The sequence below is a fragment of the Hemitrygon akajei genome, chromosome 2 (assembly GCF_048418815.1).
Source record: "Hemitrygon akajei chromosome 2, sHemAka1.3, whole genome shotgun sequence".
Classification (NCBI taxonomy): Eukaryota; Metazoa; Chordata; class Chondrichthyes; order Myliobatiformes; family Dasyatidae; genus Hemitrygon; species Hemitrygon akajei.
Window position 1 is genome coordinate 197,482,519 of NC_133125.1, and position 26,261 is coordinate 197,508,779.

The 26,261-nt window shown below is 51.3% G+C and overlaps 1 protein-coding gene across 2 annotated transcripts in view; it reads right to left on the reverse strand.

Annotated features, from left to right (window-relative positions):
• Positions 1-620: 620 nt before the first annotated feature.
• Positions 621-26,261, reverse strand: part of wdr46 (WD repeat domain 46) — an 82,317-nt gene continuing 56,676 nt past the window's right edge. For both annotated transcript variants that reach the window (XM_073034872.1, XM_073034878.1), the window contains exons 9-16: positions 25,233-25,368; positions 23,639-23,738; positions 22,926-23,079; positions 18,024-18,171; positions 12,118-12,212; positions 11,571-11,666; positions 2,802-2,915; positions 621-917 (exon numbers count right to left, since the gene is read on the reverse strand). In XM_073034872.1, coding sequence (XP_072890973.1) covers positions 807-917; positions 2,802-2,915; positions 11,571-11,666; positions 12,118-12,212; positions 18,024-18,171; positions 22,926-23,079; positions 23,639-23,738; positions 25,233-25,368 — 954 coding nt within the window. In that variant the 3' untranslated portion in view covers positions 621-806. The remainder of the gene's footprint in view (positions 918-2,801; positions 2,916-11,570; positions 11,667-12,117; positions 12,213-18,023; positions 18,172-22,925; positions 23,080-23,638; positions 23,739-25,232; positions 25,369-26,261) is intronic.

The following is a 26,261-nucleotide window of genomic DNA, read 5'->3' on the forward strand; positions in this document are numbered from 1 at the left end:
GTTAAATATATCCACAAGTCTCTGGCTAAAAAAACTCCTCCTTTCCTCTGTTCTGAAAAGTCGCCGTCAATTTTGAGGCTGTGTCCTTTCAACATTTGGCAGAAATGAGATTCCCTCCCCTCATTCTTCTAAATTCCAGAGAGTACAGTCCAAAACCTGCCAAACGCTCCTCATACATTAACCCCTTCATTCCCAGAATCATCCTCATCAACCTCCTCTGGACTCTCTCCAATGTCCACACACCCTTTCTGAGTTACGGAGCCCAAAACTGTTGACAGGTGCCACCTGCCTGTCAGCCATTCCTCTGTTCATGCCAGCATTTTTCCTGTAATGCCATAGGATTTTCTTGTTAAGCAGCCTTTTGCCCTCTCTTTTGTTTTTACATTGGCTTTGACTTCCCTTGTCAGCTCATCGGGACGTGTCTGTCCTGCACCTACTAACTGCCCCGGAAACTCCAGCCACTTCTATTCTGCCATCCCCCCCACCCCCACTGTGTCTCCTTCCGATCAACGCTGGTCAGCTTCTCTTTCTCGCCTCCACAATTCCCTTTACTCACTGAATACTGATAGTGAGACTTCGACTTCACCATGCAGTTTGAGAGAGAAGCTGTCTCCCAAAGCTCCAAAATCAAATCCGGTTTATTACACACCACTCAATCCAGAATACCTCCTGTCACAGTTTGATACGTCAGACAACTAACATTCCTTACAGAAAAGTTTATTGCTGACAAATGCCACTGCGACTGTGGGAATGAGCCAGCACTTCATACTGCACCCGGGGGAGATCCCACTCAGCTCCACTGGGGGCTACTTCCGGAAGCGGTCCAGAGCTGTAGTTGGACGAGATTCTCTCCGGGTGCTCGCTTGTCGATCCCTCTGGGCCTTCTGTTTCTGTTCCACGCTCTCCCGGATCACTTCCTGAAAGAGGAGAGAGATGGGGAATGTCAGGAAGCCAGCACCAGACTCTGGCAGTCAGTGACACATGGGGTGGCGGGGTGGAACGTCACTGTGTCCAGTATCTGCCGTCCACGTGAAGCTTGAATCGTAGGGTAGGGAGGTAGAGAGGAATGTACAGTTGAACTTGCTCAGATCACTCTTGGTCAATCCTTTTCAGGAAGGATGTAGAGTCTTTCGGGAGTGTGGAAAGGAGATTTACCTGAATGCTACCTGTATTAGAGATAGTTATTATGAGGAAAGGAGTGAGAAGGGGCTTTTCTGTTTGGAACGAAGGAGGCAGAGAGGTGTACAAGACATGAGGCAGGGGTAGTTTTTTATCCAGAGTGATGCGTGTAGAACACACTGCCGGGGTGGCTGATACTTTAGGGCAGGGGTCACCAACCTTTTTTCGCACTGCGGACCGGTTTAATATTGACAATATTCTTGCGGACCGGCCGACGTGAGGGATGGGTGGGGTGGTGTTAATCACGACCGGAATACAGCGATATTCAATGGGGTTTCCTTATGTCCAGTCTATTTTGCAATTTAGTTTTCGTGGCTCTCAGCACTTGCTTCTGTCCCGCTTGCTCACGTTTTTTCTGCTCAAAAAACTCAACGGGTTTGTCTCTAAGTGCAGGGTGCTTGGACTCAGGGTGCCAAGGCGGTTTTGAGGGCTTCATTGCCTCATTAGACAGCCTCTGGGCCCAAACTCCAGCCTCCTGCCCGCCCACCGCCAGACGCCATGGCCAGGTGCGGTTGGTCGTGGGACAGGTGAGAGGACAAGGTCAGGGCCGGAGGTCCCCGTGCTAGGGCCGCGGTGGTCGCAGTCCGGAGAGAGCGACCGAGCGAGGAGTGCGATAGGGCGCGCGCCTGCTCCCCTTGTAGGACCTATCAGCCGACCAAAGTTTGGCTTGAGGGATGACGTTCAGTAGATCGCAGTGAGGTAGCTGCTCTGCTACTTACGAAACACTGAGCCCGAATGAGGTTGTCTGAGAATATTTTAGCACCGGGTTCCCCACGAACATTCGGTGTGCTAAACAGGTTCAGAGGCGGCGCCCATCTGTCCGCGCCCCAGGCCAGTAGCAACGGCACTTCTCGCATCGGCGAGGCCAACCAGTGGTCCCTGGCGCGAGGGTATCTCTGCGTTTAGGTGACTGATGACCTCGCGTGTGTTCAAGTTCAACAGGGGGCGTGACAGGGAATGAGGAAAGGTGCATATCGTTTCATATCGCCAAATCACATCGTTTCCTCGCTTTAGGGACATTAAAGAGACATGGATGATAGAAAATGGAGGGTTGTGTAGGAGGGGAGGGTTAGATTGATCTTGAAGTTAAAAGGTCAGCAGAACATTGTGGGCCGAAGGGCCTGTGTTGTGCCGTGATGTTTCACGTTATACAACCTCACCTGGCGGCAGGTGTAAGTGAATGAATGTTGGACAGGACAGGGAGAAGGGAAGAATGGCCATCGGCAGAAGGATCGTGCTCCTGAAAGCTGGCCTCACGAGGTGCGAGGAGGTCAGTGAGTGAGGGAGATGCATCAGCAATAGGTCGACTGTTCGGCCCTTCGAGCCTGCTGTCCCAGTGAATCAGTGGCACTGGATGTGGTCCCACCCCGCCCCAGTAATGATCCCTCTTCCTCTCCCAAACAGAAGGAGACAGTATCCCCACCCCGCCTGGACCGACTGTACCTATCCTGCCATCACCCATTGCTGGCCCTGGACCACAATTATCCTCCTGCCCTTCACCCCACACTTTCATGCACCCCCTCCCACGCCACAATCTCACCCGCTGCTGGCCCTGGACCACAATTATCCTCCTGCCCTTCACCCCACACTTTCATGCACCCCCTCCCACGCCACAATCTCACCCGCTGCTGGCTCTGGGCCACTAGTTTCTTCCTTCGCTCCACGTGGCCGCTGGAACTCCGGCCCTTCGCTCTCCGGCGTGGCTCGAACTTCACTTTCTCCATTGGGTCGAAGCCCTGCAGACACAGCACAGTTAGAGAGGGGGGACGGGGAGTGGCAGTGTATCTGAGCTCAGAATGCTGGGGTTCGTGGTTCAAATCCGGCATCTTCTGCGAGTTCGTACATTCTTTCCTGCGTGCGCATGGGTTCCCTCGCACAGCCCGAAGCCGTACCGGATTTCAGCTTAACCGGTCATTGTGAATTGGCCCGTGATTAGGCGAGGGTTAAATCAGTGCAGTTCACTGGGCCGGAGGTGCTCTATTAATAAAGCACACCGAGGGGAGGGTGGGGAAACACAGTGGAGAGGACAGAGCAGGAGCCGTCAGTGGGGATTGACTGGTGCACGGAGGAAGGAAGGGCCAGAAACATCACGAAGAATTCCACACTCTGCTCATGGACTGCCTGGCCCACTCATTCTGGCGGCCACATCACCGACGGGAGCAGCACACAGTGAGGAGGTTTCTCACAGGTCGTTTAAAAGGTGAGCTTCGCCAGTGTTCGGTATCATTCCAACGGCCCAGTCAGTGGCGAGAGCGGTGGAGAGAGGAGTAAATAACAATCGGGGGGACAAGCGGAGCGGCCATTCTTGGGAGTGGGAGTGTCAAGCTTTGGCTCGGAAGAGGCATTGGCTCTAGGTATGTTTCTGTTAAAACACAGAAAACCTACAGCAAAATACAGGCCCTTCGGCCCACAAAGCTCTGCTGAACATGTCCATACCTTAGAAGTTACCTAGGGTTACCCATAGCCTTCTATTTTTCTAAGATCCATTTACTTGTCCAGGAGTCTCTTAAAAGACCCAACTGTATCTGCCTCCACCACTGTTGCCGGACTCAGCACCCTCTGCGTAAAAAACTTACCCCTGACATCCCCTCTGTACCTACTCCCCAGCACCTTACAACTCTGCTGGCAGCCCGTTCCACCCACTCACCACTCTCTGAGTAAAAACTTACCCCTGACATCCCCTCTGTACCTACTCCCCAGCACCTTACAACTCTGCTGGCAGCCCGTTCCACACACTCACCACTCTTACCCCTGACATCCCCTCTGTACCTACTCCCCAGCACCTTACAACTCTGCTGGCAGCCCGTTCCACCCACTCACCACTCTCTGAGTAAAAACTTACCCCTGACATCCCCTCTGTACCTACTCCCCAGCACCTTACAACTCTGCTGGCAGCCCGTTCCACCCACTCACCACTCTCTGAGTAAAAACTTACCCGTGACATTCCCTCTCTACCTACTCCCCAGCACCTTACAACTCTGCTGGCAGCCCGTTCCACACACTCACCACTCTCTGAGTAAAAACTTACCCCTGACATCCCCTCTCTACCTACTCCCCAGCACCTTACAACTCTGCTGGCAGCCCGTTCCACACACTCACCACTCTCTGCATAAAAACTTACCCCTGACATCCCCTCTGTACCTACTCCCCAGCACCTTACAACTCTGCTGGCAGCCCGTTCCACACACTCACCACTCTCTGAGTAAAAACTTACCCCTGACATCCCCTCTGTACCTACTCCCCAGCACCTTAAACCTGTGCCCTCTTGTGGCAACCATTTCAGCCCTGGGAAAAAGCCTCTGACTATCCACACTATTAATGCCTCTCATCATCTTATACACCTCTATCAGGTCACCTCTCATCTTCTGTCGCTCCAAGGAGAAAAGGCCGAGTTCGCTCAACCTATTCTCATAAGGCATGCTCCCCAATCCAGGCAACATCCTTGTAAATCTCCTCTACACCCTTTCTATGGCTTCCACATCCTTCCTGTAGTGAGGTGACCAGAACTGAGCACAGTACTCCAAGTGGGGTCTGACCAGGGTCCTATATAGCTGCAACATTACCTCTCAGCTCCTAAATTCAATCCCACGATTGATGAAGGCCAATGCACCGTAAACCTTCTTAACCACAGAGTCAACCTGCGCAGCTGCTTTGAGCGTCCAATGGACTCGGACCCTTAGATCCCTCTGATCCTCCACACTGACAAGAGTCTTATCATTAATACTATACTCTTCCATCACAATTGACCTACCAACTGAACCACTTCACACTTATCTGGGTTGAACTCTATCTGCCACTTCACAGCCCAGTTTTGCATCCTATCAATGTCCCACTGTAACCTCTGTTCCACAAAGCAATGTCCCCTCGGATTCCATGCCTCCTTACTTTCTCAGTAAGACTTGCATGGGGTACCTTATCAAATGCCTTGCTGAAATCCATATACACTACATCTACTTCTCTTCCTTCATTAATGTGTTTAGTCACATCCTCAAAAAATTCACTCAGGCTCGTAAGGCATGACCTGCCCTTGACAAAGCCATGCTGACTATTCCTAATCATATTATACCTCTTCAAATGTTCATAAATCCTGCCTCTCAGGATCTTCTCCATCAACTTACCAACCACTCTGGTCTATAATTTCCTGGGCTATCTTTACTCCTTTTCTTGAATAAAGGAACAACATCTGCAACCCTCCGATCCTCTGGAACCTCTCCCGTCCCCACTGATGATGCAAAGATCATCGCCAGAGGCTCAGCAAATTCCTCTCTCGCCTCCCACAGTAGCCTGGGGTACATTTCATCCGGTCCTGGTGACTTATCCAACTTGATGCTTTCCAAAAGCTCCAGCACATCCTCTTCCTTAATACCTACATGCTCAAGCTTTTCAGTCCATTGTAAATCATCCCTATAATCGCCAAGATCCTTTTCCGTAGTGAATACTGAAGCAAAGTATTCATTAAGTACCTCTGCTATCTTTTCCAGTTCCATACACACTTTCCACTGTCACACTTGATCAGTCCTATTCTCTCACGTCTTTTATCGTCTTGCTCTTCACATACTTGTAGAATGCCTTGGGGTTTTCCTTAATTCTGTCCATCAAGGTCTTCGCATGGCCCCTTCTGGCTCTCCTAATTTCATTCTTAAGCTCTTTCCTGCTAGCCTCATAATCTTCTAGATCATTACCTAGTTTTTTGAACCTTTTGTAAGCTTTTCTTCTTGACTAGATTTTCAACAGCTTTTGTACACCACAGTTCCTGTACCCTACCATCCTTCCCATCTCATTGGAACGTACCTATGCAGAATGCCACACAAATACCCCCTGGACATTTGCCACATTTCTTCTGTATATTTCCCTGAGAACATCTGTTCCCAATTGACATGCCAATTGATATTTAGGAAATTAAAATCTCCCATGACAGACATACTTTATTGATCCCGAGGGAAATTGGGTTTTGTTATAGTAGCACCAACCAAGAATAGTGTAGAAATATAGCAATATAAAACCATAAATAATTAAATAATAATAAGTAAATTATGCGAAGTGGAAATAAGTCCAGGACCAAAAATATTGGCTCGGTGCCTGACACCCTGAGGGAGCAGTTGTAAAGTTTGATGGCCACAGGCAGGAATGACTTCCTATGACGCTCGGTGTTACATCTCGGTGGAATGCGTCTCTGGCTGAATGTACTCCTGTGCCTAACCAGTACATTATGGAGTGGATGGGAGTCATTGTCCAAGATGGCATGCAACTTGGACAGCATCCTCTTTTCAGACACCACCGTCAGAGAGTCCAGTTCCACCCCCACAACATCACTGTCCTTACGAATGAGTTTGTTGATTCTGTTGGTGTCTGCTACCCTCAGCCTGCTGCCCCAGCACACAACAGCAAACATGATAGCAAACAACCCTGTTATTATTACATCTTTCCAGAATCTGTCTCCCTATCTGCTCCTCGATGTCCCTGTTACTATTGGGCGATCTATAAAAAGCACACAGTAGAGTTATTGACCCCTTTCTGTTCCTGACTTCCACCCACAGAGACTCCGTAGACAATCCCTCCATGTCTTCCTCCTTTTCTGCAGCCGTGACACTATCTCAGATCGACAGTGCCACATCGCCAACTCTTTTGCCTCCCTCCCCGTCCTTTCTGAAACATCTAAAGCCTGGCACTCGAAGTAGCCATTCCTGCCCCTGAGCCATCCAAGTCTCTGTAATGGCCACCACATCATAGCTCCAAGTACTGATCCATGCTCTAAACTCATCCGCTTTGTTCACAATATTCCCTGCGTTAAAATCGACACATCTCAAACCATCGGTCTGAGCTCGTCCCTTCTCTATCACCTGCCTATCTTCCCTCTCGCACTGTCTCAAAGCTTTCTCTATCTGTGAGCCAACCTCCTCTTCCCCAGTCTCTTCAGTTCAGTTCCAACCCCCCAACAATTCTAGTTAAACTCTCCCCAGTAGCCTTAGCAAACCTCCCTGCCAGGATATTGGTCCCCCTCGGATTCAAGTACAACCCATCCTTTTTGTATAGGTTACGCCTGCAGAAGAGGTCCCAATGTTCCAGAAATCTGAATCCCTGCCCCCTGCTCCAATCCCTCAGTCACGCATTTATCCTCCACCTCATTCTATTTCTATTCTCACTGTCATGTGGCACAGGCAGTAATCCCGAGATTACTACCTTTGCGGTCCTGCTTCCCAACTTCCTTCCCAACTCCCTGTAGTCTGTTTTCAGGACCTCTTCCCTTTTCCTACCTATGTCATTGGTACCAATATGTACCATGACCTCTGGCTGTTCTCCCTCCCACCGCAGGATATCTTGGACGTGATCTTAAACATCCTGGCACCTGGGAGGCAAACTACCGTCCGAGTTTCTTTCCTGCGTCCACAGACTCACCTGTCTGACCCGTGACTATAGAGTCCCCTATCACTACTGCCTTCCTCTTCCCTTCCCGACCCTTCTGAGCCACAGGGCCAGACTCTGTGCCAGAGGCACGGCCACTGTCGCTTCCCCCTCTGGCTGTTCTCCCTCCCACTTCAGGATATCTTGGAGTAGAGTCCCCTATCACTACTTCCTTCCTCTTCCTTTCCCTACCCTTGTGAGCCACAGAAGTTTTCCTTTGTTCTTACTGCATCTTACTGTAGTTAAAATGTCCTTTGTTTGTTCTTCATGCTAGATGCTGGTGTCCTGGGAGGCCCAGCGTCTCTCCGGGAACTACATCAGCGTGGTGCAGTCCCCTGAAGACGGTGCTTGGGATCTGGAGCAGCAGCTGGATGACCTTTGGCTTGTACGGAGAGTGAGGAAATAATCGATCAGAGTTACAGGGAAGCAGTCACCCTAAAGTTGCAGGAGACGGGCAGCTGGGTGACTGTCAGGAGAAGGAATAAGCAGTTAGCATAGAGCGCCCCTGTGGCCATTCCCCTCAGTAATGCTAATGCTGTTTTGGATACAGTTGTGGAGAATGATTTCCCAGTGGAATGCCACGGCAACCGGGTTACTGGCGTTGAGCATAAATCTGTGGTGCAGAACGAAGAGAGGGAGAAGAATAGAGCAGTAGTGATAGGGGAGTCAACGGTCAGAGGAAGAGACAGGAGATTCTGCGGACGTCAGCATGACACCCGGATGGTGTGTTGCCTCCCACGTGCCAGGGTCAGGGAAATCTCGGATCGTGTCCACAACATTTTGGAGAGGGAGGGGGAGCAGCCAGATGTCTTGGTACGTATCGGTGCCAATGACTTAGGAAGGAAAAGCAGTGATGTGCTGAGGAGAGAATTTAGAGAGCGAGGCAGAAAGCTGAGAAGCAGGACGTCCCGGGTAGTAATTTCTGGATTGCTGCCTGTGCCACGTATCGGTGAGGGTAGAAACACGATGATTTGGCAGGTAAACGCGTAGCTGGGGCAGGGGGCAGGGGGCAGGGCTTCAGGTTCTTGGATGATTGGAATCTATTCTGGGGGAGGTATGACCTGTACAAAAGTGACAGGTTGCACTTGAACCCGAGGGGAACCAATATTCTCGCGGGCAAGTTTGCTAGAGCTGTTGGGGAGGGTTTAAACTAATTTGGCCGAGGATGGGAACTGGAGTGAAGGGACTCAAGATAGGACAGATGGGAAAAAAGTAAAGATAGCATCCAGTCAGACTGTCAGGAAGGGCAGGCAGGTGACAGGACAAAATTGCAGCCAGCAGGTGAGTATCCGTGCATTAGGGATGCAGAATCAAAAAGCGTAGCGAATGCAGCTCTGAAAGTTTGATATCTCAATGCACGGAGTAGGAGAAATAAGGTGGATGATCTTGTTGCACTTTTACAGATTGTCGGGTAGGATGTGGCCATCACTGAATCGTGGCTGAAGGATGGTTGTAGTTGGGAGCTGAATGTCCAAGGTTACACATTCTATCAGAGGGATAGGAAGGTAGGCAGAGGGGGTGGTGTGGCTCTACTGGTAAAGAATGGCATCAAATCAGAAGAAAGATGCGACATACAGTCGGAAGATATTGAATACTTGTGTGTTGAGTTAAGAAATTACAAGGGTCCAAGGACTCTGATTGCAGTTACACAGGTCTCCCAACGTGGCTGGGAGGTGAACTATAGATCATTACGTAGCATCCACACCAGGACCACCAGACTCACACACAGTTACTTTTCTCAAGCATTAAGGCTGATCCACCCAGCAACACAACCATCACGACTTTATCATTTTGTGTCAGGCACCTCTGTCCAGACACTCCTGTGCCTGTGGATCTGCAATCCAAGCTATCTCTGTACTGATACTGATTGTGTCTGTTGTGCTGTATTGGATCTGAGGGAACAATTATTTCATTCTGCTTTACACTTTGTACTGGGAATGATGTTGAACGATCCTGAGAACTGACGATGCATGAGAGGACAGACCCACGGGGGTTAGAAAGGGCTTGTGGAGAGGGACATTGGGGTTAGAAAGGGCTTGTGGAGAGGGACATTGAGGTTAGAAAGGGCTTGTGGAGAGGGACATTGGGGTTAGAAAGGGCTTGTGGAGAGGGACATTGGGGTTAGAAAGGGCTTGTGGAGAGGGACATTGGGGTTAGAAAGGGCTTGTGGAGAGGGACATTGGGGTTAGAAAGGGCTTGTGGAGAGGGACATTGGGGTTAGAAAGGGCTTGTGGAGAGGGACATTGGGGTTAGAAAGGGCTTGTGGAGTGGGACATTGAGGTTAGAAAGGGCTTGTGGAGAGGGACATTGGGGTTAGAAAGGGCTTGTGGAGAGGGACATTAGGGTTAGAAAGGGCTTGTGGAGAGGGACATTGGGGTTAGAAAGGGCTTGTGGAGAGGGACATTGGGGTTAGAAAGGGCTTGTGGAGAGGGACTGAGGTTAGAAAGGGCTTGTGGAGTGGGACATTGAAGTGAGAAAGGGCTTGTGGAGAGGGACACTGGGGTTAGAAAGGGCTTGTGGAGAGGGACATTGAGGTTAGAAAGGGCTTGTGGAGAGGGACATTGGGGTTAGAAAGGGCTTGTGGAGAGGGACATTGAGGTTAGAAAGGGATTGTGGAGAGGGACATTGAGGTTAGAAAGGGTTTGTGGAGAGGGACAGTGAGGTTACAAAGGGCTTGTGGAGAGGGACATTGGGGTTAGAAAGGGCTTGTGGAGAGGGACATTGGGGTTAGAAAGGGCTTGTAAAGAGGGACTGAGGTTAGAAACGGCTTGTGGAGAGGGACATTGGGGTTAGAAAGGGCTTGTGGAGAGGGACATTGAGGTTAGAAAGGGCTTGTGGAGAGGGACATTGAGGTTAGAAAGGGCTTGTGGAGAGGGACATTGGGGTTAGAAAGGGCTTGTGGAGAGGGACATTGAGGTTAGAAACGGCTTGTGGAGAGGGACATTGAGGTTAGAAAGGGATTGTGGAGAGTGACATTGAGGTTAGAAAGGGTTTGTGGAGAGGGACATTGGGGTTACAAAGGGCTTGTGGAGAGGGACATTGGGGTTAGAAAGGGCTTGTGGAGAGGGACATTGGGGTTACAAAGGGCTTGTGGAGAGGGACATTGGGGTTAGAAAGGGCTTGTGGAGAGGGACATTGGGGTTAGAAAGGGCTTGTGGAGAGGGACATTGGGGTTAGAAAGGGCTTGTGGAGAGGGACATTGGGGTTAGAAAGGGCTTGTGGAGAGGGACTGAGGTTAGAAAGGGCTTGTGGAGTGGGACATTGAAGTGAGAAAGGGCTTGTGGAGAGGGACACTGGGGTTAGAAAGGGCTTGTGGAGAGGGACATTGAGGTTAGAAAGGGCTTGTGGAGAGGGACATTGGGGTTAGAAAGGGCTTGTGGAGAGGGACATTGAGGTTAGAAAGGGATTGTGGAGAGGGACATTGAGGTTAGAAAGGGTTTGTGGAGAGGGACATTGAGGTTACAAAGGGCTTGTGGAGAGGGACATTGGGGTTAGAAAGGGCTTGTGGAGAGGGACTGAGGTTAGAAAGGGCTTGTGGAGTGGGACACTGGGGTTAGAAAGGGCTTGTGGAGTGGGACATTGGGGTTAGAAAGGGCTTGTGGAGAGGGACATTGGGGTTAGAAAGGGCTTGTGGAGAGGGACATTGGGGTTAGAAAGGACTTGTGGAGAGGGATATTGGGGTTAGAAAGGGCTTGTGGAGAGGGACATTGGGGTTAGAAAGGACTTGTGGAGAGGGACATTGGGGTTAGAAAGGGCTTGTGGAGAGGGACATTGGGGTTAGAAAGGGCTTGTGGAGAGGGACATTGGGGTAAGAAAGGGCTTGTGGAGAGGGACATTGGGGTAAGAAAGGGCTTGTGGAGAGGGACTGAGGTTAGAAAGGGCTTGTGGAGAGGGACATTGGGGTAAGAAAGGGCTTGTGGAGAGGGACATTGGGCTGTAGTTGGAACGGTGAACCTCGCGAGGGGTGAGTGGATGTGTTGGACACTCACCAGCCGCTCCACCCGGTCCTGGTGTTTCTGCTCCATGGAGACAGCATCGACCTGCCCCAGTTTCGTGGGGTCGAGGGTGATCAGTTCCGGTTGGATCTGTGGGCAGCAACGAGAAGGGGGCAGGTAATGTCCCAGTGCCTGTGGGGGGAGGCTCCAGCCTCCTACACCTCCCTCTTCATCCCCTTTCCACTCCCTCCTGCCACGCTCTGCTTTTCCTCGCCACACTAACCTCTGCCTTCCCTACTACCCCACCCTCCCTCTCCATCCCCTTTAGATCCCCACAACAAACACACCCCTGCCCCTGCATTTTCCCATCCCACCACCCCCTCCCCCCGGCTGTGGTACCTTCCCTATCCCTCCTCTGTGCTCTCAGGGTGTGGCATTGCCCCCCACCCCCATACCTTCTCGAGCATGGCCCCCACCTCCCTCTCCTTCTCCCGTAGGTCATATCTTTTCAAACAGGACACCTCTCACTCCACCCTTCCGTCTCTCAGGGTGAGGGGGCACATATTTCCACCCCACCCTCGGCGATGGGAACAGGTCTTACCTTCTCAAGCAGGGCCTTCACCTCCCACTCCTGCCGCTGCTTCTTGCTCTGGTAGGGGTTACACTCCAGCCCGTCGAAGTTTGCCTCCCCGGCACCTGTGGAGATCAGAGAGAGGGGCTCACCTCTCTGTGGGTATGAAGTAAATCCAAACCCAACACCTCCCCTCCCCCGGACCCCAGCTGTACCCCCCTTACCCCTCTGTTCCACACCTTCCTCTCTGCTCTTCTCTTGCTCACCTATTGCACAGTCCAGTGCTGCATTACAGAGATGCGCACACTCGCACGTGTACACACACTCACGCACACACATGGACGCGGACACGGACACACGCGGACACGCACACGGACACGGACACGCACACACAGAGACACATGCACAAAGAGAGTAAAAGACAAGTTTGGATAGGTACTAGATGGAGGGCTATGATCCAGGTCTGTCTGTCTCTCTCTCACACTCACCCTCACACACAGACAAACACAAAGAGTACAAGACAAGTTCGGATAGGTACTAGATGGAGGGCTATGATCCAGGTCTGTCTGTCTCTCTCTCACACTCACCCTCACACACAGACAAACACAAAGAGTACAAGACAAGTTTGGATAGGTACTAGATGGAGGGCTATGATCCAGGTCTGTCTGTCTCTCTCTCACACTCACCCTCACACACAGACAAACACAAAGAGTACAAGACAAGTTTGGATAGGTACTAGATGGAGGTCTATGGTCCAGGTCTCTCTCTCACACACACAGACACAGACAAACACAAAGAGTACAAGACAAGTTTGGATAGGTACTAGATGGAGGTCTATGGTCCAGGTCTCTCTCTCACACACACAGACACAGACAAACACAAAGAGTACAAGACAAGTTTGGATAGGTACTAGATGGAGGTCTATGGTCCAGGTCTCTCTCTCTCACACACACACACAGACAAACACAAAGAGTACAAGACAAGTTTGGATAGGTACTAGATGGAGGGCTATGATCCAGGTCTGTCTGTCTCTCTCTCACACTCACCCTCACACACAGACAAACACAAAGAGTACAAGACAAGTTTGGATAGGTACTAGATGGAGGTCTATGGTCCAGGTCTCTCTCTCTCACACACACACACAGACAAACACAAAGAGTACAAGACAAGTTTGGATAGGTACTAGATGGAGGGCTATGATCCAGGTCTGTCTGTCTCTCTCTCACACTCACCCTCACACACAAACACAAAGAGTACAAGACAAGTTCGGATAGGTACTAGATGGAGGGCTATGATCCAGGTCTGTCTGTCTCTCTCTCACACTCACCCTCACACACAGACAAACACAAAGAGTACAAGACAAGTTTGGATAGGTACTAGATGGAGGTCTATGGTCCAGGTCTCTCTCTCACACACACAGACACAGACAAACACAAAGAGTACAAGACAAGTTTGGATAGGTACTAGATGGAGGTCTATGGTCCAGGTCTCTCTCTCTCACACACACACACAGACAAACACAAAGAGTACAAGACAAGTTTGGATAGGTACTAGATGGAGGTCTATGGTCCAGGTCTCTCTCTCTCACCCTCACACACAGACAAACACAAAGAGTACAAGACAAGTTTGGATAGGTACTAGATGGAGGTCTATGGTCCAGGTCTCTCTCTCACACACACACAGACACAGACAAACACAAAGAGTACAAGACAAGTTTGGATAGGTACTAGATGGAGGTCTATGGTCCAGGTCTCTCTCTCTCACACACACAGACACAGACAAACACAAAGAGTACAAGACAAGTTTGGATAGGTACTAGATGGAGGTCTATGGTCCAGGTCTCTCTCTCTCACACACACAGACACAGACAAACACAAAGAGTACAAGACAAGTTTGGATAGGTACTAGATGGAGGTCTATGGTCCAGGTCTCTCTCTCTCACACACACAGACACAGACAAACACAAAGAGTACAAGACAAGTTTGGATAGGTACTAGATGGAGGTCTATGGTCCAGGTCTCTCTCTCTCACACACACAGACACAGACAAACACAAAGAGTACAAGACAAGTTTGGATAGGTACTAGATGGAGGTCTATGGTCCAGGTCTCTCTCTCTCACACACACAGACACAGACAAACACAAAGAGTACAAGACAAGTTTGGATAGGTACTAGATGGAGGTCTATGGTCCAGGTCTCTCTCTCTCACACACACACACAGACAAACACAAAGAATACAAGACAAGTTTGGATAGGTACTAGATGGAGGTCTACGGTCCAGGTCTCTCTCTCTCACACACACACACACAGACAAACACAAAGAGTACAAGACAAGTTTGGATAGGTACTAGGTGAAAGTCTATGGTCCGGGTGCAGATCGATGAGACCAGGCCCATTAACTGATCAGCATGGCCTAGATGGGCTGAAGAGACGTTTCACACAGGCACCCAGAGCAGAATTGCAGCACAAGCCGTTCCCATGCTCAAACTCAGGGCTCCCCTCCCCCCCCCCCCACCACTCTGTACAGTTCTCTACAGCCCCCAACATCTTCCACGTCCATAGACCCCTCAAAGCTGCCATGCCAGTCGATAGGGAGGTTAAGAAGGTGTTTCGTGTGTTGGCCTTCATTCATCACGGGAGTGAACTCAAGAGTCGTGAGGTAATGTTGTAGTGAGTGCTGTCGAATCTTTGTCAACACATGGTGACAATGTGTATATAAACCTACAAGAGGAGAGGCTGTACTTGATCTGGAATTGGGAAATGAACCTGGTCAGGTGTCGGGTCTCAGTGGGAGAGCATCTTAGAGATAGTGATCACAATTCTATCTCCTTCACCATAGCACTGGAGAGAGATAGGAACAGACAAGTTAGGAAAGCATTTAATTGGAATAAGGGGAAATATGAGGCTATCAGGCAAGAGCTTGGAAGCATAAATTGGGAATGGATGTTCTCAGGATCGAAATGTGGCAAATGTTCAGGAGATATTTGCGTGGAGTTCTGCATCGGTACGTTCCAATGAGACAGAGAAAGGATGGAAGGTACAGGAAACATGGTGTACAAGGGCAGTTGAAAATCTAGTCAAGAAGAAAAAAAAGCTTATGAAAGGTTCAAAAAATTAGGTAATGATAGAGATCTAGAAGAGTAAAAGGCTAGCAGGAAGGAGCTGAGGAATGAAATTAGGAGAGCCAGAAGGGGCCACGCGAAGGCCTTGGTGAGCAGGATTAAGGAAATCCCCAAGGCATTCTACAAGTATGTGAAGAGTGAGAGGATAAGATGAGAGAGAATAGGACCAATCAAGTGTGACAGTGGAAAAGTGTGTATGGAACCGGAGGTACTTAATGAGTACTTTGCTTCAGTATTCATTACAGAAAAGGAGCTTGGCGATTGTAGGGATGACTTACAGCAGATTGAAAAGCTTAAGCACATGGACTTTGAGAAAGAGGATGTGCTGGAGCTTTTGGGAAGTAACGAGTTGGATAACTCACCGGGACTGGATGGGATGTACCCCAGGTTACCGTGGGAGGCTAGGGAGGAGATTGCTGAGCCTCTGCCAATAATCTTTGCATCATCAATGGGGACGGGTGAGGTTCTGGAGGATTGGGGGGGGGGGTTGTGGATGTTTTTCCATATTCAAGAAAGGGAGAATAGATAATCCAGGAAATTATAGACCAGAGAGTCTTACTTCAGTGGTTGGTAAGTTGATGGAGAAGATCCTGAGAGGCAGGATTTATGAACATTTGGAGAGGTATAATATGATTAGGAATAGTCAGCATGGCTTTGTGAAAGGCAGGTCGTGCCTTATGAGTCTGATTGAATTTTTTGAGGATGTGACTAAACACATTGATGAAGGTAGAGCATCAGATGTAGTGTATATGGATTTCAGCGAGGCATTTGATAAGGTACCCCATGCAAGGCTTATTGAGAAAGTAAGGAGGCATGGGATCCAAGGGGACATTGCTTTGTGGATCCAGAACTGGCTTGCCCACAGAGGCAAAGAGTGGCTGTAGACGGGTCATATTCTGCATGGAGGTCGGTCACCAGTGGTGTGCCTCAGGGATCTGTTCTGGGACCCCACTCTTTGTATTTTTATAAATGACCTGGATGAGGAAGTGGAGGGATGGGTTAGTAAGTTTGCTGATGACACAAAGGTTGGAGGTGTTGTGGATAGTGTGGAGGGCTGTCAGAGGTTACAATGGGACATTGATAGGATGCAAAGTTGGGCTGAGAAGTGGCAGATGGAGTTCAACCCAGATAAGTGTGAAGTGGTTCATTTTGGTAGGTCAAATATGATGAATATAGTATTAATGGTAAGACTCTTGGCAGTGTGGAGGATCAGAGAGATCTTGGGGTCTGAGTCCATAGGACACTTAAAGCTGCTGCACAGATTGCCTCTGTGGTTCAGAAGGCATACACTGTATTGGCCTTCTTCAATCGTGGGATTGAGTTTAAGAGCCGAGAGGTAATGTTACAGCTATATAGGACCCTGGTCAGACCCCACTTGGAGTACTGTGCTCAGTTCTGATTGCCTCACTACAGGAAGGATGTGGAAGCCATAGAAAGGGTGCAGAGGAGATTTACAAGGATGTTGCCTGGATTGGGGAGCATGCCTTATGAGAATAGGTTGAGTGAACTTGGCCTTTTCTCCTTAGAGTGACAGACTACGAGCTGTGACCTGTTGGAGGTGAATAAGCTGTTAAGTGGCATTGATCATGTGGATAGTCAGAGGCTTTTCCCCAGGGCTGAAATGGCTAACATGAGAGGGCAGTTTTAAGGTGCTTGGAAGTAGCTACAGAGGAGATGTCAGGGGTAAGTTTTTTTATGCAGAGAGTGGTGAGTGTGTGGAATGGGCTGCCGGCAACTGTGGTGGAGGTTGATACGATAGGGTCTTTTAAGAGATTCTTAGATTGGTACATAGAGCTTAGAAAAATAGACTATGGGTAACCCTAGGTAATTTCTAAAGTAAGTATACGTTCTGCACAGCATTGTGGGCCGAGGGGCCTGTATTGTTCTGTAGGTTCTCTGTGTTTCTCTGGATAGTGTAATTGTCCACAGGGGTTTTGTGTTCAGGTACGGAAGTAGATTTCCAGGCCTTTCTTCCTGCTGCTGCCCAGGTCGGGACCCAGCCGGATTTGAACTTGGCACCACTGGCCATGAGATAATGGGGCATCTGTGTAACACCCTAGTTGGACCACACTTGATGAGTTCATTATAGGCAGGGTGTGGAAGCTTTGGAGATTTCCCAGGATGCTGCCTGAATTTGAGGGCATGTCTGATGAGGTTAGATTGAGTGATCTCGAGATAGAGCTGGGCACTAGCCACGAGGTCATCTTCGTGGAGTGACGGGGGTCCTCCATCTGCAAGGACATGCCCTCATCTCACTGCTAACTCAGGTTGAAGACTCAATGATTCAGGAACAGCTTCTTCCCCTCTGCCATCACATTTCTGAATGGACAATGAATTCATGAACACTACCTTATTTCTTTTTTCTCTTTTTGCATGCTTACTGAATTCATTCTTATCTATATTTACTGCAAGTTAGGTTATTTTTATAATGTATTGCAATGTACTATTACCATATGACAACAGATCTCACAAGATCTGCCAGCCTGATTCTGATTTTCTCTTTGGAGTGAAAGAGGCTGAGAGGTGACGGACAGCCAGGGCTGAAACGGCCAATAAGAGGGGCACAGTTTTAAGGTGATTGTGAGGATGTCAGAGGGAGGTTTTGTGCTGGGTGTACACGGCAGCACGGGTCGATACATTTGGGTGCATTTAAAAAGCTCTCCGATATGCAGATGCATGGATAAGGGGAGGGCCCTGTGGGAGGATCCCGTTGGAAGTGACAGAAACTGAGGTGCTGGATATGGAGTTTCTCAGTGCCCCCACCCCCACCCAGCCAACGGACGTCAGCACTGCCCCAGGATGGACTCCACTCACCTGGTACCAACACACTGGTGAAACCGAGTCCGTGGCCCACACCCAGCACGTCCTCGTAGGGGCAGAACTGCAGCCCGTGCACTGCCTGCCGGACCGGGTGGCTCAGGTAGGGGCTCCTCACGGCCACGTTCTGAATGTCTTTGTAAACCTGCGGGCGACAGGGGCTCAGAGAGGCACAGAGCTGCCAGTTGCACTAGTGACGTGCAGCTAACCCACCACACTGTGTGCTTACTTTGTAAACCTGCGGGCGACAGGGGCTCAGAGAGGCACAGAGCAGCCAGTTGCACCAGTGACGTGCAGCTAACCCACCACACTGTGTGCTTACTTTGTAAACCTGCGGGCGACGGGGGCTCAGAGAGGCACAGAGCAGCCAGTTGTACCAGTGACGTGCAGCTAACCCACCACACTGTGTGCTTACTTTGTAAACCTGCGGGCGACGGGGGCTCAGAGAGGCACAGAGCAGCCAGTTGTACCAGTGACGTGCAGCTAACCCACCACACTGTGTGCTTACTTTGTAAACCTGCGGGCGACGGGGGCTCAGAGAGGCACAGAGCAGCCAGTTGTACCAGTGACGTGCAGCTAACCCACCACACTGTGTGCTTACTTTGTAAACCTGCGGGCGACGGGGGCTCAGAGAGGCACAGAGCAGCCAGTTGTACCAGTGACGTGCAGCTAACCCACCACACTGTGTGCTTACTTTGTAAACCTGCGGGCGACGGGGGCTCAGAGAGGCACAGAGCAGCCAGTTGTACCAGTGACGTGCAGCTAACCCACCACACTGTGTGCTTACTTTGTAAACCTGCGGGCGACGGGGGCTCAGAGAGGCACAGAGCAGCCAGTTGTACCAGTGACGTGCAGCTAACCCACCACACTGTGTGCTTACTTTGTAAACCTGCGGGCGACGGGGGCTCAGAGAGGCACAGAGCAGCCAGTTGTACCAGTGACGTGCAGCTAACCCACCACACTGTGTGCTTACTTTGTAAACCTGCGGGCGACGGGGGCTCAGAGAGGCACAGAGCAGCCAGTTGTACCAGTGACGTGCAGCTAACCCACCACACTGTGTGCTTACTTTGTAAACCTGCGGGCGACGGGGGCTCAGAGAGGCACAGAGCAGCCAGTTGTACCAGTGACGTGCAGCTAACCCACCACACTGTGTGCTTACTTTGTAAACCTGCGGGCGACGGGGGCTCAGAGAGGCACAGAGCAGCCAGTTGCACCAGTGACGTGCAGCTAACCCACCACACTGTGTGCTTACTTTGTAAACCTGCGGGCGACGGGGGCTCAGAGAGGCACAGAGCTGCCAGTTGTACCAGTGACGTGCAGCTAACCCACCACACTGTGTGCTTACTTTGTAAACCTGCGGGCGACAGGGGCTCAGAGAGGCACAGAGCAGCCAGTTGTACCAGTGACGTGCAGCTAACCCACCACACTGTGTGCTTACTTTGTAAACCTGCGGGCGACAGGGGCTCAGAGAGGCACAGAGCTGCCAGTTGTACCAGTGACGTGCAGCTAACCCACCACACTGTGTGCTTACTTTGTAAACCTGCGGGCGACAGGGGCTCAGAGAGACACAGAGCTGCCAGTTGTACCAGTGACGTGCAGCTAACCCACCACACTGTGTGCTTACTTTACACTGCTTGGACTCGATACAGTGCAGAACAAGCTCTTCCGAGTTGTGTTGCCCAGCAACCCCTGATACCCCCCGGTTTAACCCGAGTCTATCACAGGACAATTTACGTTGACCAACTAACTGGTACATCTTTGGACTGTGAGAGGAAAACCACATGATCACAGGAATGATCGTACAAATTCCTTACATACGGCACTGGGATAGAGCTCCGAACTCCCCCGGACCGAGCTGTAATAGTGTGCCGCTGACCGCTATTTGGGGAGGGGGGAGGGGGGGAGGAGAAGAGAGGGCTGAGGTGTGACTCGTAGGGGCAAGGAGAAGAGATAAAGGAGCAGGACTGTGTGTGTCGTCTCCCACTCAGAGTAAAGAGCAGACCGGGCAGGGGAAAGGAGGAAGGCAACAGTGATGCTTGTAATCCCATCAGCAGAGGTATACAGGACATCATTTTTGTTAGTGTGGAACAGAACAATTTATAATGACCAATTAGCCTACTAACTGTACATCTCTGGACTGTGGGAGAAAACCAGAGCACCCTCGAGGAAACCACGAGGAGAACGTACAGACTCCAGAGAAACCCACGTGATCAGTGGGACAACGTACAGACTCCAGAGAAACCCACGTGATCATGGGGAGAACTACAGACTCCAGAGATACCCACGTGATCATGGGGAGAACGTACAGACTCCAGAGAAACCCACGTGATCACGGGGAGAACGTACAGACTCCAGAGAAACCCACGTGATCACGGGGAGAACGTACAGACTCCAGAGAAACCCACGTGATCACGGGGAGAACGTACAGACTCCAGAGAAACCCACGTGATCACGGGGAGAACGTACAGACTCCAGAGAAACCCACGTGATCACGGGGAGAACGTACAGACTCCAGAGAAACCCACGTGATCACGGGGAGAACGTACAGACTCCAGAGAAACCCACGTGATCACGGGGAGAACGTACAGACTCCAGAGAAACCCACGTGATCACGGGGAGAACGTACAGACTCCAGAGAAACCCACGTGATCATGGGGAGAACTACAGACTCCTCTGGAATTGAACTCTGAACATCAATGCCCAGAGCTGTAGTAGCATCTCGCTAAACGCTACGTCACTGTGGTGCCCATGTGTGCAGGGTTTGTGGATAAGGTGCAGGGACACAGTCTTTTCCCCAATGCAGCAGTGTCTAACCTAAACGAGACAGATTCATGGGGAATCATTGTAATGTTACAGTTAGTGTAATGTTTTACAGAGACACTGGTCAGGGTTCAATACCCCCACTCCCCGTCTATAATGTGTGTGTTATCCCTGTGACCGTGTGTTCTACACAGACACTGGTCTGGGTTCAATACCCCTCTCTCCCGTCTATAATGTGTGTGTATGTTATCCCTGTGACCGTGTGTTCTACACAGACACTGGTCTGGGTTCAATACCCCCTCTCCCCCATCTATAATGTGTGTGTATGTTATCCCTGTGACCGTGTGTTCTACACAGACGCTGGTCTGGGTTCAATACCCCTCTCTCCCGTCTATAATGTGTGTGTATGTTATCCCTGTGACCGTGTGTTCTACACAGACACTGGTCTGGGTTCAATACCCCTCTCTCCCGTCTATAATGTGTGTGTATGTTATCCCTGTGACCGTGTGTTCTACACAGACACTGGTCTGGGTTCAATACCCCCTCTCCCCCATCTATAATGTGTGTGTATGTTATCCCTGTGACCGTGTGTTCTACACAGACGCTGGTCTGGGTTCAATACCCCTCTCCCCCGTCTATAATGTGTATGTTATCCCTGTGACCGTGTGTTCTACACAGACACTGGTCTGGGTTCAATACCCCCTCTCCCCCATCTATAATGTGTGTGTATGTTATCCCTGTGACCGTGTGTTCTACAGAGACACTGGTCTGGGTTCAATACCCCTCTCTCCCGTCTATAATGTGTGTGTATGTTATCCCTGTGACCGTGTGTTCTACACAGACGCTGGTCTGGGTTCAATACCCCTCTCTCCCGTCTATAATGTGTGTGTATGTTATCCCTGTGACCGTGTGTTCTACACAGACGCTGGTCTGGGTTCAATACCCCTCTCTCCCGTCTATAATGTGTGTGTATGTTATCCGTGTGACCGTGTGTTCTACACAGACACTGGTCTGGGTTCAATACCCCTCTCCCCCGTCTATAATGTGTATGTTATCCCTGTGACTGTGTGTTCTACACAGACACTGGTCTGGGTTCAATACCCCCTCTCCCCCGTCTATAATGTGTGTGTTATCCCTGTGACCGTGTGTTCTACACAGACACTGGTCTGGGTTCAATACCCCCTCTCCCGTCTATAATGTGTGTGTTATCCCTGTGACCGTGTGTTCTACACAGACACTGGTCTGGGTTCAATACCCCTCTCCCCCGTCTATAATGTGTGTGTATGTTATCCCTGTGACCATGTGTTCTACACAGACACTGGTCTGGGTTCAATACCCCCTCTCCCCCGTCTATAATGTGTGTGTTATCCCTGTGACCGTGTGTTCTACACAGACACTGGTCTGGGTTCAATACCCCCTCTCCCCCGTCTATAATGTGTGTGTATGTTATCCCTGTGACCGTGTGTTCTACACAGACACTGGTCTGGGTTCAATACCCCCTCTCCCCCGTCTATAATGTGTGTGTTATCCCTGTGACCGTGTGTTCTACACAGACACTGGTCTGGGTTCAATACCCCCTCTCCCCCTGTCTATAATGTGTGTGTTATCCCTGTGACCGTGTGTTTTTCCTCCTGGTGCTCCGGTTTCCTCCCACGTTCCATGCCACGGGTTAGTGAGCTGCGGGCGACGATGCAATGCTGGCACCAGAATCGTGGTAACACTACGGGCTACCCCCACAACATCCTCGAGCTGTGCAAACGAAACGATTCACAGTGTGTTTCGATGTATCTGTGACAAAGAACTCTGATCATATCTTTGGGCAGCCCTCGGGCTGAGTGGCACAAGAGGGGGGACACAGTGAGAGATCCCTCAGACGTCTGCTGAAACCCACCCTGGTTGCCACACCATCGGGCTGCTGTGGGGAGCTCCAACAGCACTAAGTCCTGGTACATCAGGGACGCGTTGACGTGGTGAGGAGCATGGGAAGGGTGGGCCCAAGGCGAGGTACAGGGAGCACAACGGTATGGGAGGGGATCTCCGGATCCCGCCGGGACCAGCTCCATTTTCAACAGCAGAAAGTCGAATTGACGGAGACAGGTTCGATTCGTTCCCTTCCCACCCTGTCCAATGGGAACTCACGTGCACGGTGTTGCCACAGGCAAGGCCCAGCAGGCTGCGCTGACTGAAGGTGAGGTGACTGGCCCCCGTCGGCAGCAGGTACGAGTGAAGTGGTTGGTAGGTGCGGAGGTCGAAGATGTTGAGCTTCTGGTCCAGCCCCGAAGTGGCCATGTACCTGACACAGAGCGAGGGAAGGGGTCAGCAAATGCCCACAACAACACACAGGACCCAGAGTAACATCCAGTGCCAGGTTTACCAGGCAGGGAATTTCCCATGCAACATCCCACAGCCACCGTGCCCAGTGTAACACCCCGTGGAATCTACAGTGCCCAGTATAATACCCAGAGGAACGTGCCCAACGAAGACCAGGTCATTGCTGGTGCCTACACCCAGTTCTGAGAGCGATCTAGCCTGGCACCCGCGTGCCCGTTAACACTCACACCTACGGGCCGCACTTCACACCAACCACCCCTGCTATTACTTAGCGGTATGGTGCGGAATACGCCCTTCGACCCAAACACCATCGCACCCTCCCAACAATCGCAGTTAAACCTAACCTAATCGCTGCACAATTAACCTACACACTGGCACTGGACCGTGGAGAAGACCTTGAAAGGAACTCTAAACTGCAATGCGCCAGCTGTAACAGCCCGGTGGTAACCACTACACTACCAGAGCGCCCATTAACTGCCCCCACCCACCGTCGCCAGGCACCCAGTGCCATTTCTGCTTACGTGCCAGTCTTGTCGACGGCGATGGCTCGCACAGCGCCTCGGTGACACAGCACCTTCACCAGTGGCTCCTTCACACTCGGGCTCCACAGCGTCACTGTACCTGCAGGAGACGACCATACAGTCAGAGTCGGAGCGTAGGAGGGCCCTGGGCCCACATCGTGATTTTCCACGGCACGCGTGTCAGAATCCCTCCTCCCACACACCGTTAAACCTGTTCCCTCTGCCAGTCCGAACCCCCGTAACAATAACACACAAAATGCTGGAGAAACTCAGCAGGCCAGGCAGGGGGAATAAACAGTCGACATTAGGGGACGAGACCCTTAGGGACCGTGAAGAAACGGGGAAAAGCCAGAATAAGGTGGTGGAGGGAGGGAGGGTGAGCAGTAGAAACCAGAAGGTGGTGGGGGCGGGGGAGAAGTAAGAGGCTGAGAAGTGATAGGGGCTGAAGAAGGAAGCTGAGAGGATAGGACATGGACCATGGAGAAAGGGAAGCAGGCGGGGAGTCAGGTGGGAATGGAAAATGTCGGATGGGATTGGGGGTAGGGGTAGAAATTGATGTTCACGGCATCAGGTTGGACACAACCCAGATGAAGTGTTGCTCCTCCAGCCTGAGCTTCATCGTGGCAGGAGAGACGGTCACGGGCAGACACGTCCAGACAGGAGAGATGGTCACGGGCAGACACGTCCAGACAGGAGAGACGGTCACGGGCAGACACGTCCAGACAGGAGAGACGGTCACGGGCAGACACGTCAGGAGAGGAGAGACGATCACGGGCAGACACGTCAGGAGAGGAGAGACGATCACGGGCAGACACGTCAGGAGAGGAGAGACGGTCGCGGGTAGACACGTCAGGAGAGGAGAGACGGTCGCGGGCAGACACGTCCGGACAGGAGAGACGGTCACGGGCAGACACGTCCGGACAGGAGAGACGGTCACGGGCAGACACGTCCGGACAGGAGAGACGGTCACGGGCAGACACGTCCGGACAGGAGAGACGGTCACGGGCAGACACGTCCAGACAGGAGAGACGGTCACGGGCAGACACGTCAGGACAGGAGAGACGGTCACGGGCAGACACGTCCAGACAGGAGAGACGGTCACGGGCAGACACGTCCGGACAGGAGAGACGGTCACGGGCGACACGTCAGGAGAGGAGAGACGGCCACGGGCAGACACGTCAGGAGAGGAGAGATGGCCACGGCCTGGCACGCCCGGACAGGAATGGGAAGCGGAATTGAAACATTTGGGAGATCCTCTATTTTGTGGTGGATGGAGTGAAGGCACTCGACAAAGTAGTCCTCCAGTCTTTGTACACAAGTCTCAACAGCTGCCTCATCGTCAGTCCAGCACCAAGGAGTCCCTGACGGATCGGGAACACTGAGGATTGGAGTGGCGGGGTCCAGTGCTGAGGCAGACGGTTAGTGTTACACCTGGCTCCTGTATCCTCATGTTGGTGCTGGAGGGACGATGAGACAGCTGTTGAGATCTCTTAGTCTTTCCCATCTCCCACCAACCCAGGGAGACAACCAGGGCTGTGCGAGGGGGCAAGGGACGGAGAGCGATAGAGGGTGCAGCCTCGAGGTTGGTCCTTACCCTGCGGGTGTCCCAGATGGATGATAGCGTTGTGAGGGTTCTGAGCCATAACGTCCAACCGTCCGGCCTTGGTACAGGTAGCCGCCACTTCCTTCCCCACCGAAATGTCCAGATACTGCAGGAACCCACGGGCACTCTGTACGCGGGGAGAGACACCCACACAGGTCAGAGGAGAAGGGACATACGGCAAGGAATGTAGTTAACAGAACACGTGGAGACACGTGAGGTAGAAAGCACGTCAGAGCGTTACAGGCAACCAAACAGTGACCCACCGTCCCTCCATCTCTGACACCCGACGATAACCTGACCACATGGAGGGGTTCCCTGCATGTACCAATCACACCCACCAGGCTCCCCGAGTGGGGCTGCTCAGGGAGCCAAGGACGGCAGCACCCATGGGTTCCCCCTCCCCTTTTTGTTCTCTCTCTGCCCATCACTGTCTCCATCTCCCTCTGGTGCTCCCCTCCCCCTTTCTTTCTCCCGAGGCCTCCTGTCCCATGATCCTTTCCCTTCTCCAGCTCTGTATCCCTTTTGCCAATCACCTTTCCAGCTCTTAGCTTCACCCCACCCCATCTGGTCTTCTCATACCATTTCGCATTTCCCCCTCTCCCCACTACTGTCAAATCTCTTACTATCTTTCCTTTCAGTTAGTCCTGACGAAGGGTCTCAGCCCGAAACATCGATAGTGCTTCTTCCTATAGATGCTAAACATAAAGTACACTGCAGGTGCTGTGGTCAAATCAACACGTACAAACACGCTGGATGAACTCAGCAGGTCGGGCAGCATCCGTGGAATTGAGCAGTCGACGTTTCGGTCCGAGACCCTTCTATAGATGCTGCCTGGCCTGCTGTGTTCCACCAGCATTTCGTGTGTGTTGCTTGAATTTCCAGCATCTGCAGATTTCCTCGTAGATGATGGAATAGATGGCTTTGTTGCCAAGTTTGCAGATGATACAAAGATTGGTGGAGGGGCAGGTAGTGTTGGGGAAAAAGGCAAACTGCAGAAGGACTTAGGAGACTGAGCAAGAG